General features: G+C 47.5%; 1 protein-coding gene across 12 annotated transcripts in view; it reads left to right on the top strand.

Moving 5' to 3' along the window:
• Nucleotides 1–15015, top strand: part of LOC100381570 (uncharacterized) — a 47130-nt gene that overhangs the window by 20897 nt on the left and 11218 nt on the right. For all 12 annotated transcript variants that reach the window (XM_008649798.4, XM_008649797.4, XM_008649799.3 and 9 more), the window contains exons 12-13: nucleotides 3970–4131; nucleotides 4458–4562. In XM_008649798.4, the coding sequence (XP_008648020.1) occupies nucleotides 3970–4131; nucleotides 4458–4562 (267 nt within the window). The remainder of the gene's footprint in view (nucleotides 1–3969; nucleotides 4132–4457; nucleotides 4563–15015) is intronic.

Below are 15015 nucleotides of genomic sequence, written 5' to 3'. Positions count from 1 at the left end.
AGCAATGTCATTGATTGTCTGTCGAAAACGACCCATCATTGCCCTATTAATATTGGAATTGTTCTTATCCGCAGAGCAGTAGATGAGATTAAAGTCCCCAGCCACCATCCAAGGACCATCACAAGCATTTCTGATGTCTCTAAGTTCCTGGAGGAACTGAATTTTTTCCCCCTCACCCTGAGGTCCATACACACAAGTAAGCCACCAAGCCTGCCCCTCTGCCCTACAAAACTGGACCGAAATACTGTGATTTTGAAATTTTGTCTGTCCTGTGTGACCAATGTGTCTCCTCCAAGCAATCAAAATACCACCACTTGCCCCCACAGATGGGAGGTACACATACTCAGAAAAATCAGCTCCCAACATAGACAGAATGTTTCTCCTAGAGATGTTCTGCATTTTTGTTTCTTGCAAGCACACCACATCAACCTGGGAGGAGTCCACCAATTCTTTTATTGAGTCCTGCCTAACAGAGGAATTCATCCCCCTCACATTCCAAATTAAAAGTTTTCCAGGATCCATAGAAAACAGATAAAAGCCACTACAGAGAACACCAGGGGGCCGGGGACCTAACAAACAAGTCCAGGAGGAGGGGTCCAACCAAAGAGGGCCGCCAAAGCTTCTACCTGGTTATGGGACAAAGGTTGCTTGAAAATCTTTGCATACGCGTCTAGTGCTTCCTGGGTAGTACCATTGTCATCAGATAAGATATGCAAAGCTCTCATAGCCTTTTTAGTAGACCTATTACCCCAATCTCGCATATTAAACTCAACCCCAGCCCCCGCAATGCGTCGGCTGCGCCTAGGAGCAGCCACCTGAGAAGATTGTGGGGCTGATGAGGTATTCATGGTTTGCTTTGGAGCCGACAGTATTTCATCAGCTGCTTTACTGATTTTTCTGAGGAATTCTTCCTTCCCTGATAAAGATTGGTTCAGAAGTCTTGAGTCCGAGTGAGAAGTGTTGTTTGTCTGAATTATACTGGCCTCTGTCTCTTCATTCTGACTGATTTGGAGGGGTTGTGCCTTAGTTCTTCTGCGAAAGTAGACCTTGAGAGCTTTTGTTGCTTCGTTGTGTCGGACTGTTACTGCCATCCTCCCAGCCATTCCCAGCATCTGTAGAGGCAGGCCAGCACTTGGAAACGTTGACTCAGGGAAACCAGAAACTAGTTGGGGCGAGACTATCATGAGGGTGTTCGTCTTCAGCGGCCCAGAACACAGTTGGGGCGAGACAGGCAAGGAAATGCATGTCTCTAGCGGCCCAGCCGGCTCATGAGGCGAGACAGGAACAGGCCCAGATGTCTCTAGCGACCCAACCAGGCAACGGGCCGGATCTGGCCTGAGGAACCTTACAGGTCCATTAATCACAAGGCGGGAAGTCACCCCGCCAGATTCGTGCACCGCAGAGTAGCAACCTTGGGGACTGTTTCTCTTCTCCATCGTTACTTGTCCCGCCACTTCAAAATCCTGTGAAGGTGCGCCATCAATGTGAGGAGACGCCTCTGGAAGCGCTTCAGCGTGAAGGGGCTCCTCGGTCGTCAGCGGCATTAATTGCGTAACACGCAGAGTATCTCCAGAATTCTCCCGCGAGGCGTATGGCGGCGCGGGCGCTTCGAAATCGCGGCCCAAAGACGGCTGCGGGGCCTGGCGAAGGTGCAGCGTCCTCACCTCGGACGTTGGAGACATATCAGTGCCCAGTGTTAAATGCAGATCTCGCCCAGCATCTCCCGCTACTTCCTCCAAGGCGCATGACTGCGCAGGCGCCTCGTTGCCGCGGCCTGAAGACGACTGTGGGCCCAATCGAAGATGTAACGGCCTCCTCTGGACCTGAGAGCCACCTGGACGTCGAGGGTGGGGATCTTGAGTTCCATTTCCGTCTTCATCCCCTGGGGATTTTCCGCCAGCCACAGATGGAGTGGGGTCCGCTGGTGTGATGCTTGAACCCGCCCTCAGCACACTAACTTGAATCTTGTATGTGAGGCATCTTTTCTCAAACATCTGCAACCCAGGCTCAATAATGTGAAGAACTGAGTCACGTTGGAGTTTCTCCGGGTTAAAACACCAAACTTTGACGACAAACGAAGATAGATCTTGCTTGAGCAAAGTGTCAGGGTGCACTTCAGCTATCAAGCAGGAGTCAATCAGAATACTTTTTGCCGTAGAAAGTGCCCAAGCATGCTCCGGGATCCCTCTGATTTCCAAGTCTACCAGCCCTGACATTATCGAAGATGAGGCGTGAGAGCATCTCGTCCACCGCTTGAATATCAGGCTGAATCGAGGTCCTCTTAGAATCTTGCCGCCATTAAGCACCCTTGAAGCAGTATCTTCGTCAGGTAAAATCAGAAGAAAATCCTCTGGCTTGGTGTGATGAATCTTCATATCCTCCAACTTGACGTTGAAACTGTGAGCAACTTCCTCAAGGATCTCAGGCCCCATCACTAATGGTCTGGTTCCCACTATTGTAACGAAGAGGGCTCTTCTCATATTTGCTTCTTCACGAGCCATATCATCACTGAATTCAAGGGTACAGGAAGAAAGAGCCCCCCAGTTCCTTTCGCCTTGATCGCCAGCCCACTGAACAGGGGTCTGTCTAGTCGACGGAGGTACCTCATCCTCTGACGAGGCCGATAACGCCTGGCCAGGGGCGACCACAGACCTTGATGATCCTTTTCCATGTTTGGATCGTCTTCTCTTTCGTTTGTAACGGAGGCTTCTATGTGACTCCCCATCATCAGCCATCCTAGGGGGATCTTCCTTCATCGCAGCAGCCTCAGGTCTGCTGATCTGGACCCACACCGAGCGACGCCTACAGGGATCAGCCCGCTGCGAGGCCACTGGCGAGTCTTCACGCTGCTCTGAAAGGCGCTGCCACACAGAGACCTTCGATTGTTGTTTTTCCAAACGTTGCCACACAGTCTTCTTCCTTTGCACTTCAAGGCGACCTGGACACTTGGCAGCCTGATGCCCAAGCCTGAGGCACCGGAAACAGCGCGTGGGTCGACGGCAGACAGCAGCCAGGTGGCCGGAGGAGAAGCAGTTGAAACACCGTCCTCGGAGAACCACCGGGGGCTCTCGACGAGGGAGTTGAACACCGCGAAACTGCCTCCTCTTACTCCTCACCACTTGCCATCCGTCGTCGTCATGCCGGGGACCAGCCCGCCGGCCTTGCACCACAGGAAGGGAATCAGCCACCGCCTTCGCCGAGTAGACAGGCTTCACACTTGGTGCCGGGGGAGGAGCCGCGGGAGCCAAGGGATATGCTAACAGGGCCTCCTTATAGGACTGGGGTGCCAGCCAGGAGTCACCAGATGATGAGACTGGACTAGTATCACTCCAACGTTATCTCCTTCTTAATATATTTAAGGCGCAGTTCCCCTGCGCTTTCGAAAAAAAAACATCGGTTGAGGTGGGTTGAACGTGTCCAAAGAGACTTGTAGAGGGACCAGTGTCTAGTGGGATTCTAAGGCGCGATAGCTATGGGAAGAGAGACAGGGGACGACTGAAGTTGACATGGGAAGACAAGTAAAATGAGACTTTTTTTTCTCAAACTACGCATGAGAGTTGCGTGTATTTTCATTAAGCAAGAAATAGGGGAATACAAAGGGAGAGGGATAACACCCACTCCCAACACAATAGCCTTTACAGACACGTCAGATCACAATGAAACTCAACCCTTGGCCTACTTGAAGGGATGTGATATAACTAAAGATGTGACCTTGAATAGGAGTGTGTGGAAAATAGCTATTCATGTGCCTGAACCTTGACTCGTGGTTTCTGTTGGGTTTCAACCCTATGCTACCCCAACTTGCTTGAGACAAAAAGGCTTTGTTGTTGTTGTTGTTGTTATGCTTCAGAAAAAAAAGAATTATCCCTGAAAGGGAAAACTACTAATTCTATTCACACAGTGCATTATTCACCAAGTTATGCTCTATTTACTCTTCTCTTCCTCCTTGACACTATTATTGATGTCCAGGTATTAAGCTTGATCCCAAAGGAAGGTGAAGGGGAGTCTTTTGAGGATGCTCTTGCTCGTGTTCGTCGTTGTCTTGGAGGTGGAGGTGCTACAGACAATGCTGATAGTGATAGCGATCTGGAAGTGGTTACTGAATCTGTTACAGTCAACCTTCGTTGCCCTGTGAGTTTTGTTCTGCATATATCTATTTTTATGACTTCTTTTTTTGGCTTTGTTACATATATGCTAGTACCATTTACCTTTTTCAATTTTTCTTCATAGGTATAGGTAGTAACAAACCACTTTTACTGTCAGGTGGTTCTGTGCCTACCTAGCTGAGTAGTATTAGAAGAGTTGCTAACTGTTATGTATTTACTCAAAAGCAAATATACATTTTAATAGATCTTTGAAGTATATATTTTCTAGTTGGCTATAGGTGCCATGTTAAACTAAGCCGGTCTGGTGCAATTTGCAATTGGAATTGTATCTAATGTATTTTAAATTTTCAGAATAGTGGATCCAGAATGAGGATTGCTGGAAGGTTCAAGCCTTGTGTTCACATGGGCTGTTTTGATCTTGAAACTTTTGTGGAATTGAATCAACGCTCACGCAAGGTCAGAATTTGTGGTTGCAGAAGCACATTCAAATATATATATATATATATATATATATATATATATATATATATATATATATATATATATATATATATATATATATATATAAACTAGGCCTGTTTTGGACATCTGTTGTAGTTGGCCTTTGGCCTAGGCCAGCCCTAATTTTACATGTGGACCTGGTTCAATACACTTGATCATGAATACCCAAGAATGCCATTTTTCTATTGTTGTTTTAGTAGGGTATTTGGTGGCGGAACAAGGAATTTCAAAGGACTATTAAGGAGAAGAAAGAATGGTATAGACGTTCGTACCATGACAGAGTATTGACAACATAGGGAAGTACATGGTAGCAAAGAAGACCGCAGAGCGAGCTATAAGTGTGGCAAAGGGTAGGATGAACGAGGATATTTACCAACGTTTGGGTCTGAAGGAAGGAGAGGACTCATATAGGATGAGTTGGGTCCGCAAGAGGAGGACAAGAGACTCAACCATGTTAAGTGCATTAAGGATGAAACATATCACCTCTTAGTGAAGGAAGATGAGATCAAACATAGATGACGAGAGTATTTTGACAAATTGTTCAATGGAGAGAATGTGGACACAACCTTTAAGTTAGATGACTCTTTTGATGACACCAATAGATGCTCTGTGTGTAGGATCTGAAAATCTGAGGTTAGAGAGGCATTGAAAAGGATGAAGGGGGTAAGTGATAGTCGCCTAGAGGGGGGGGGGGGGGGTGAATAGGGCGAAACTGAAATTTACAAATATAAACACAACTACAAGCCGGGTTAGCGTTAGAAATATAAACGAGTCCGCGAGAGAGGGCGCAAAACAAATCGCAAGCAAGTAATGAAGTGTGACACGGAGATTTGTTTTACCGAGGTTCGGTTCTTGCAAACCTACTCCCCGTTGAGGAGGCCACAAAGGCCGGGTCTCTTTCAACCCTTCCCTCTCTCAAACGGTCCCTCGGACCGAGTGAGCTTCTCTTCTCAAATCAAAGCTGGGAACAAAACTTCCCCGCAAGGGCCACCACACAATTGGTGCCTCTTGCCTTGATTACAATGGAGTTTTGATCACAAGAACAAGTGAGAAAGAAAAGAAGCAATCCAAGCGCAAGAGCTCAAATGAACACGGCAAATCACTCTCACTAGTCACTAGGGTTTTGTGTGTAATTGGAGAGGATTTGATCTCTTTGAATGTGTCTAGAATTGAATGCCTAGCTCTTGTAAGTGGTTGAGAAGTGGAAAACTTGGATGCAATGAATGGTGGGGTGGTTGGGGTATTTATAGCCCCAACCACCAAACTTGACCGTTGGCTGGAGGCGTCTGCACGATGGCGCACCGGACAGTCCGGTGCACACCGGACAGTCCGGTGCCCCTGCCACGTCATCACTGCCGTTGGATTCTGACCGTTGGAGCTTCTGACTTGTGGGCCCGCCTGGGTGTCCGGTGCACACCGGACATGCACTGTTTGATGTCCGGTGCACCGGCATGGGCGTTCCTGCCGTCTGCGCGCGCTGCGCGCGCATTAAATGCAGCGCAGGGAGCCGTTGGCGCGGAGACGACCGTTGCTTCGGAGTCGCACCGGACAGTCCGGTGTACACCGGACAGTCCGGTGAATTATAGCGGACTATCCGACGGCGTTTCCCGAAGCTGGCGAGTTCCTGAGGGCGACCTCCCTTGGCGCACCGGACATTGTCCGGTGTACACCGGACAGTCCGGTGAATTATAGCCGAGACGCCCTGGAAATTCCCGAAGGTGGCGAGTTTGAGTCTGAGTCCCCTGGTGCACCGGACAGGTACTGTTCACTGTCCGGTGGCACACCGGACAGTCCGGTGCGCCACTCCAGGGGTGCCTTCGGTTCCCCCTTGGCTCCTTTGTTGAATCCAAAACTTGGTCTTTTTATTGGCTGAGTGTGAACCTTTTATACCTGTATAATCTATACACTTGGGCAAACTAGTTAGTCCAAAGATTTGTGTTGGGCAATTCAATCACCAAAATTATTTAGGAACTAGGTGTAAGCCTAATTCCCTTTCAATCTCCCCCTTTTTGGTGATTGATGCCAACACAAACCAAAGCAAATAGAAGTGCATAATTGAACTAGTTTGCATAATGTAAGTGTAAAGGTTGCTTGGAATTGGGCCAATAAAACTACTTACAAGATATGCATGGAATGTTTCTTTCTTATTTAGCATTTTGGACCACGTTTGCACCACATGTTTTGTTTTTGCAAATCCTTTTGTAAATCCATTTCAAAGATCTTTTGTAAATAGTCAAAGGTAAATGAATAAGAGTTTGCAAAAGCATTTTCAAGATTTGAAATTTTCTCCCCCTGTTTCAAATGCTTTTCCTTTGACTAAACAAAAACTCCCCCTAAAAGAGATACTCCTCTTAGTGTTCAAGAGGGTTTTGATATACCGTTTTTGAAATACTGCTTTCTCCCCTTTTGAACACAATAGAATACCAAATGATAAATACTTTTGGAAAACACTAAGTTTTTGAATTTGGTGGTGGTGCGGTCCTTTTGCTTTGGGCTCATTTCTCCCCCTTTTTGGCATGAATCGCCAAAAACGGAAACAGTAGAGCCCTCGAAGTAATTTCTTCCCCTTTGGTCATAAGTAATGAGTTAAGATTATACCAAAGATGAAGTCCGGTCCTTTTGCTTTTGAGCTTTTACTCTCTCCCCCAAGGATGAAGTCCTTTTCTTTGATGCTCATTTCTCCCCCAAAGAGTAGAGAGTTGCTCGGAGTGATGGCGAAGTATGAGTTGCAGAGTGGAAGCCTTTTTCTTCGCCGAAGACTCCAATTCCCTTTCAATATACCTATGACTTGGTTTGAAATAGACTTGAAAACACATTAGTCATAGCATATAAAAGAGATATGATCAAAGGTATTCAAATGAGCTATGTGTGCAAGCTTAGCAAAAGAAATTTCTAGAATCAAGAATATTGAGCTCATGCCTAAGTTTGGTAAAAGATTGTTCATCAAGTGGCTTGGTAAAGATATCGGCTAATTGATCTTTAGTATTAATGTAAGAAATCTCGATATCCCCCTTTTGTTGGTGATCCCTAAGGAAATGATACCGAATGGCTATGTGCTTAGTGCGGCTATGCTCGACGGGATTGTCGGCCATTTTGATTGCACTCTCATTATCACATAGCAAAGGGACTTTGGTTAATTTGTAACCGTAGTCCCGCAGGGTTTGCCTCATCCAAAGCAATTGCGCGCAACAATGTCCTGCGGCAATGTACTCGGCTTCGGCGGTGGAAAGAGCGACCGAATTTTGCTTCTTTGAAGCCCAAGACACCAAGGATCTTCCCAAGAACTGGCAAGTCCCCGATGTGCTCTTCCTATTAATTTTGCACCCCGCCCAATCAGCATCCGAATAACCAATCAAATCAAATGTGGATCCCCGAGGGTACCAAAGCCCAAACTTAGGTGTGTAAGCCAAATATCTCAAGATTCGTTTTACGGCCGTAAGGTGGGATCCCTTAGGGTCGGATTGGAATCTTGCACACATGCAAACGGAAAGCATAATGTCCGGTCGAGATGCACATAAATAAAGCAATGAACCAATCATCGACCGGTATACCTTTTGATCCACGGACTTACCTCCCGTGTCGAGGTCGAGATGCCCATTAGTTCCCATGGGTGTCTTGATGGGTTTGGCATCCTTCATCCCAAACTTGGTTAGAATGTCTTGAGTGTACTTCGTTTGGCTAATGAAGGTGCCTTCTTGGAGTTGCTTGACTTGGAATCCTAGAAAATACTTCAACTCCCCCATCATCGACATCTCGAATTTCTGTGTCATGATCCTACTAAACTCTTCACATGTAGACTCGTTAGTAGACCCAAATATAATATCATCAACATAAATTTGGCATACAAACAAGTCATTTTCAAGAGTTTTAGTAAAGAGTGTAGGATCGGCCTTTCCGACTTTGAAGCCATTATCAATAAGGAAATCTCTAAGGCATTCATACCATGCTCTTGGGGCTTGCTTGAGCCCATAAAGCGCCTTAGAGAGCCTATAGACGTGGTTAGGATACTCACTGTCTTCAAAGCCGGGAGGTTGCTCAACATAGACCTCTTCCTTGATTGGTCCATTGAGGAAGGCACTTTTCACGTCCATTTGATAAAGCTTAAAGCCATGGTAAGTAGCATAGGCTAATAATATACGAATTGACTCAAGCCTAGCTACGGGTGCATAGGTTTCACCGAAATCCAAACCTTCGACTTGTGAATACCCTTTGGCCACGAGTCGAGCTTTGTTCCTTGTCACCACACCATGCTCATCTTGCTTGTTGCGGAAGACCCATTTGGTTCCTACAACATTTTGGTTAGGACGTGGAACCAAGTGCCATACCTCGTTTCTCGTGAAATTGTTGAGCTCCTCTTGCATCGCCACCACCCAATCCGAATCTTGAAGTGCTTCCTCTACCTTGTGTGGCTCAATAGAGGAAACAAAAGAGTAATGTTCACAAAAATGAGCAACTCGAGATCTAGTGGTTACCCCCTTATGAATATCGCCGAGGATGGTGTCGACGGGATGATCTCGTTGGATTGCTTGGTGGACTCTTGGGTGTGGCGGTCTTGGCTCTTCCTCATCCTCCTTTTCTTGATCATTTGCATCTCCCCCTTGATCATTGTCATTATCTTGAGGTGGCTCATCTTCTTGATTTTGCCCTTCATCAACTTGAGCCTCATCCTCATTTTGAGTTGGTGGAGATGCTTGCATGGAGGAGGACGGTTGATCTTGTGCATGTGGAGGCTCTTCGGATTCCTTAGGACACACATCCCCAATGGACATGTTCCTTAGCGCTATGCATGGAGCCTGTTCTTCACCTATCTCATCAAGATCAACTTGCTCTACTTGAGAGCCGTTAGTTTCATCAAACACAACGTCACATGAGACTTCAACAAGTCCAGTGGACTTGTTAAAGACTCTATATGCCCTTGTGTTTGAGTCATAACCAAGTAAAAAGCCTTCTACAGTTTTAGGAGCAAATTTAGATTTTCTACCTCTTTTAATAAGAATAAAGCATTTGCTACCAAAAACTCTAAAGTATGAAATGTTGGGCTTTTTACCGGTTAGGAGTTCATATGATGTCTTCTTGAGGATTCGGTGAAGATATAACCGGTTGATGGCATAGCAGGCGGTGTTGACCGCTTCGGCCCAAAACCGGTCCGGTGTCTTGTACTCATCAAGCATGGTTCTTGCCATGTCCAATAGAGTTCGATTCTTTCTCTCCACTACACCATTTTGTTGTGGCGTGTAGGGAGAGGAGAACTCATGCTTGATGCCCTCCTCAAGGAAGCCTTCAATTTGTGAGTTCTTGAACTCCGTCCCGTTGTCGCTTCTTATCTTCTTGATCCTTAAGCCGAACTCATTTTGAGCCCGTCTCAAGAATCCCTTTAAGGTCTCTTGGGTTTGAGATTTTTCCTGTAAAAAGAATACCCAAGTGAAGCGAGAATAATCATCCACAATAACAAGACAATACTTACTCCCGCCGATGCTTATGTAAGCAATCGGGCCGAATAGATCCATGTGGAGTAGCTCAAGCGGCCTGTCGGTCGTCATGATGTTCTTGTGTGGATGATGGACTCCAACTTGCTTCCCTGCCTGGCATGCGCTACAAATCCTGTCTTTCTCAAAATGAACATTTGTTAATCCTAAAATGTGCTCTCCCTTTAGAAGCTTATGAAGATTCTTCATCCCAACATGGGCTAGTCGGCGGTGCCAGAGCCAACCCATGTTAGTCTTAGCAATTAAGCATGTGTCAAGTTCAGCTCTATCAAAATCTACTAAGTATAGCTGACCCTCTAACACACCCTTAAATGCTATTGAATCATCACTTCTTCTAAAGACAGTGACACCTACATCAGTAAAAAGACAGTTGTAGCCCATTTGACATAATTGGGAAACAGAAAGCAAGTTGTAATCTAAAGAATCAACAAGAAAAACATTGGAAATAGAATGGTCAGGAGATATAACAATTTTACCAAGTCCTTTGACCAAACCTTGATTTCCATCCCCGAATGTGATAGCTCGTTGGGGATCTTGGTTTTTCACATATGAGGAGAACATCCTTTTCTCCCCGGTCATGTGGTTTGTGCACCCGCTGTCGAGTATCCAACTTGAGCCCCCGGATGCATAAACCTACAAAACAAATTTAGTTCTTGACTTTAGGTACCCAAACTGTTTTGGGTCCTTTGGCATTAGATACAAGAACTTTGGGCACCCAAACACAAGTCTTGGAGCCCTTGTGTTTGCCCCCAACAAATTTGGCAACTACCTTGCCGGATTTGCTAGTAAGCACATAAGATGCATCAAAAGTTTTAAATGAAATGGCATGATCATTTGATGCATTAGGAATTTTCTTCTTAGGCAACTTAGCATGGGTTGGTTGCCTAGAATTAGATGTCTCACCCTTATACATAAAAGCATGATTAGGGCCAGAGTGAGACTTCCTAGAATGAATCTTCCTAATTTTGCTCTCAGGGGGTATAAAATGTAACCCTCGTTATCCTGAGGCATGGGAGCTTTGCCCTTAACAAAGTTAGACAAGTTCTTAGGAGGGGCATTAAGTTTGACATTGTCTCCCCTTTGGAAGCCAATGCCATCCTTGATGCCAGGGCGTCTCCCATTATAAAGCATGCTACGAGCAAATTTAAATTTCTCATTTTCTAAGTTGTGCTCGGCAATTTTAGCATCTAGTTTAGCTATATGATCATTTTGTTGCTTAATTAAAATCATGTGATCATGAATAGCATCAATATCAACATTTCTACATCTAGTACAAATAGATACATGCTCAACAATAGATGTAGAGGGTTTGCAAGAATTAAGTTCAACAATCTTAGCATGGAGAATATCATTTTTATCCCTAAGATCGGAAATTGTATTTTTGCAAACATCAAAATCTTTAGCCTTAGCAATTAAACTTTCATTCTATAATCTAAGGCTAGCAAGAGATACATTCAAATCATCAATCTTAGCAAGCAAGTCAACATTATCATCTCTAAGATTGGGATTTGAACTATTACAAACATGTGAATCAACCTTAGCATTTATTTTTTTTAGAAAACCGCAGGAGAACTGCGCATCTTATATATTAGAGAGGAAAAAAGACATTACAAAAGAGGAGAAGTTGCAGAGCAACTCTCCCACCTAATAAACCCTAAGGAGATTACAGATTGTTGCTGAAACTCGACCCGACCACGCCCAGGGCAGCAACTGAGCCCAAGCCCCCAAACTCCTTAGCTCCTGCCATTACCCAGCAAACGTACTCATCCGAGAAACACCGGAAAATCCTGGGTAATGAGGGTGACTCCCCATGAAAAACTGCTCTGTTTCTCTGAAGCCATAGACACCAAGCCCCCAGGATGATCAGAGAGTTAAGCCCCTTTTTTCTGGTCTTGACAACCATGTGGCTTGCCTTTCCCCACCAGTCTGCAAAATTCTCTTCATCAGCTGCTGGAGTGAGGTGCCCCAAGCCAATAGCAGCAAGAATTGTGTGCCAAAATTGCCGTGCAAAAATGCATGCAGTAAGGAGGTGCTGAATTGTCTCATGGGCCTGATCACACATAGGGCAAACATCTGGATGTGGCAATCCCCTCAACTGTAATCTGTCGGCTGTCCAACATTTGTTCCTTATTGCCAACCAAAGGAAGAATTTGCATTTAGGAGGAGCCCAGGTCTTCCATAATCTCTTCCAAGGCTCAAAAACAGTAGAACCAGAGAGAAGGACTTTGTAGCAGGATTTAGAAGAGAACAGCCCTGATGCCTCGTGCCTCCAAACATGGCGGTCTTCCTCCTGAGAAAGCTGCACTTCCCCTAAAGTATCCCATAAGAGAAGAAATTGTTGAATTCCAATCAAGGAAAGGGGGGTTTTGATATGAGCTATCCATTGCCTGTTCACAAGAGCCTGACTCACTGACAATGAGGTGAGAGCTCGTTTAGACACCTTGGACGCCACTTCTGGAGCAAGGTCTCTGATGGAGCATCCATTAAGCCACTTATCTGTCCATAATAAGGTATTAGAGTCATTTCCCACATAGGAAATCAGGGATGCTGCAAATAGATCTTTAACAGTTTGCTGAATGGGAATAGTCAATCCATGCCAAGGTCTGCTCTGATCTGTTTTTTGAAGCCACAGCCATTTGGTTTGGAGAGCCCAACACATGTGTTGTAAATTAGGAATCCCAAGCCCACCATACTTCAAAGGTCTTGTGACTGAATCCCAGGCCACAAGGCAGCTGCCTCCATTAACCTCTTTTCTCCCTCTCCACACAAATCCTTTTCTGATTTTATCAATTTTGTTAATCACCCACTTAGGGACATTCATAGCAAGGAAAAGGTAAACTGGGATGGCTGAAAGTACAAAGCGCACAAGGGCTGTCCTTCCAGCAAGGTTGAGGAGCCTAGCTTTCCAGTTTGGTAGCCTATCTGCAATCTTGTCAACCCAGTTCATCAAAATATTCCTGCTAAGCTTCTTATCTGAGATAGGCAGCCCCAAGTAAGTGCAAGGGAAGGAAGGGCGCTATGTGTTTTCCAACCCCTACCATCCCCTCCCTCCCCGGCGCCTCACCCACACCACCCCACAGCCCCACGTCGGTGCCTACTCCAGGCCCGGCGGCCACTCCCTCCTCCCCTTTGGCGCCGGAGGCCACCCCTGTTCCTCTGGCCGTTGGCCGTTCCAAGGCCCTTAGGTGGCGCGACGATGGAAGCCCGGAGTCCTCTTCCGTGGCTTCCCTAGGACTTCATCGACGTAGGCCATCATACAAGGAGGCTCTTCTCCTTCCCAGGCCTGCTCCCTTCCTAGGCCGGGAGGATGACTTTGGAGCTGGCTGGGTGACAGTTGAAGGAAGGCAAGCTCGTCGACGCCGCCTTCGCCACCTCAAGCCCCCTCCTCTTTCCCCCAGGGTCGTGCCTTCCGACCTTCGGGGGAAGTGTTTTAATTGCTTCTCTCCTTCCCACCGTGCTGCTGTGTGTCGTCGGCAGGTGCGGTGCTTCTGTTGCCGGTTGCCTGGGCACCGTGCTTACGTGTGCCCGCGTCGGCGATCAGCCGCACCCCTGCCGCAGCGAGGACTGGTGTGGCGGCCTGTCTCCCTGTCCTCTGGGATGGCCGGCTCAAATGACAGTCTCGCTGGAAGAGTCGTGGATGGAGGTGAAGATGGCGGTGGCGTACTGAAGAGGCGCACCCGCCGTGGACTGAGGAGGAGAAGATCTGGAAACCTGAGGGATAGCGCCGATCAAGATGCAATTGTTGCGGTGCCTTCCCAACGTCCGGCCGATCAGTGCCACGATCGTGCATTGGGGAGGCCCAGGAGGATCATCAAACACTCCAGGATGATTCTTCAGGCAGAAGATAACCTCCGGCGGGCCCTGATCATCACTGTCATTGATCAATCGAATTCTGGCTGCGCCGCGGACGTGTCTGACGCGCTCGCTGTGAGGTTTAACCTCGATGCGCAGACGCTCGACCTCCGTCGTGCTGCGCCGAATTCATTCATCGCGTTTCTCCCCAATGAAGAGGTGGCGTGCCGGGTCTTCAATGGCGGCATTCCTTTTGTCTCTCCCACCGTTCGTCTTCACATCAAACGCTGGTCCAGACATGCCATGGCCGTCGGCGGGAGGGAGCTACCAGTGCCAGTTGACATCGAGTTGAGAGGAATCCCTGCTCACCTCTGGGGGTTGGAAACAGCAACACAACTTCTCGATGAATATTGCCTCATTCGAGATGTGCATCCTGACTCCGCGGAAGGCGGCGATCTTTCAGTCTTCAAGTTGAGTGCATGGTGCGACGAGCCAGAGCTGGTGCCGGCGGAATTAGATCTTCTGGCGGAGGAGCCGCAGTTGGGTGCCAGTGACTTCGGCAGTTTTCCTCACACTCTGGTGTTCCCAATCACCGTGCGGGTGTGCCGTTCAGATGCGATCTTGGACAGGAGGCCCTCGCCTCCGCCGCAGCCACCATTTTCCGGCGACGATCGCGAGCAGAACCACGGCAAGCGGCGGCGGGATCAACATTCAATTTCTTCGGTGCCTGGACGCAGGCCAGTGCACGCGCGTCTCGGGCCATGCGTCCGGACCGACTCTGCGCCTGGGGGGACATGTGAAACGATCGCGCTCCCGGTTCCCTTGGGGGCAGTGAGCACCGCTTCGGCTTCTCGACCCCGGGCGCGCCTCGGGCCTTGTGGTGGTGCCGGCTCTGCGCCTGGATGTACAGTTGGGACGTTCAGTGCCCCGGGACCCTTGAGCGCTGTGGTTGCTGTGGGGGCTGAAGAAGCCGCTTCGGGCTCTACAATTCCGACGCCAGCCCCTTTGGTTTCTCCCCCAACGGCGCTCGTCACTTCGGTTATAGTCCCAGGAGCCGCCAATGCTTTAACAACCGGCTCTCCATCTGAAGATCCTGGGCCCGCCTCATTAATTGGTGCAATTTCCTCTGG

Source organism: Zea mays, chromosome 6 (genome assembly GCF_902167145.1).
Source record: "Zea mays cultivar B73 chromosome 6, Zm-B73-REFERENCE-NAM-5.0, whole genome shotgun sequence".
Classification (NCBI taxonomy): Eukaryota; Viridiplantae; Streptophyta; class Magnoliopsida; order Poales; family Poaceae; genus Zea; species Zea mays.
Note: the sequence above shows the minus strand (reverse complement) of the source record. Positions and strands in the feature narration are given on the sequence as shown.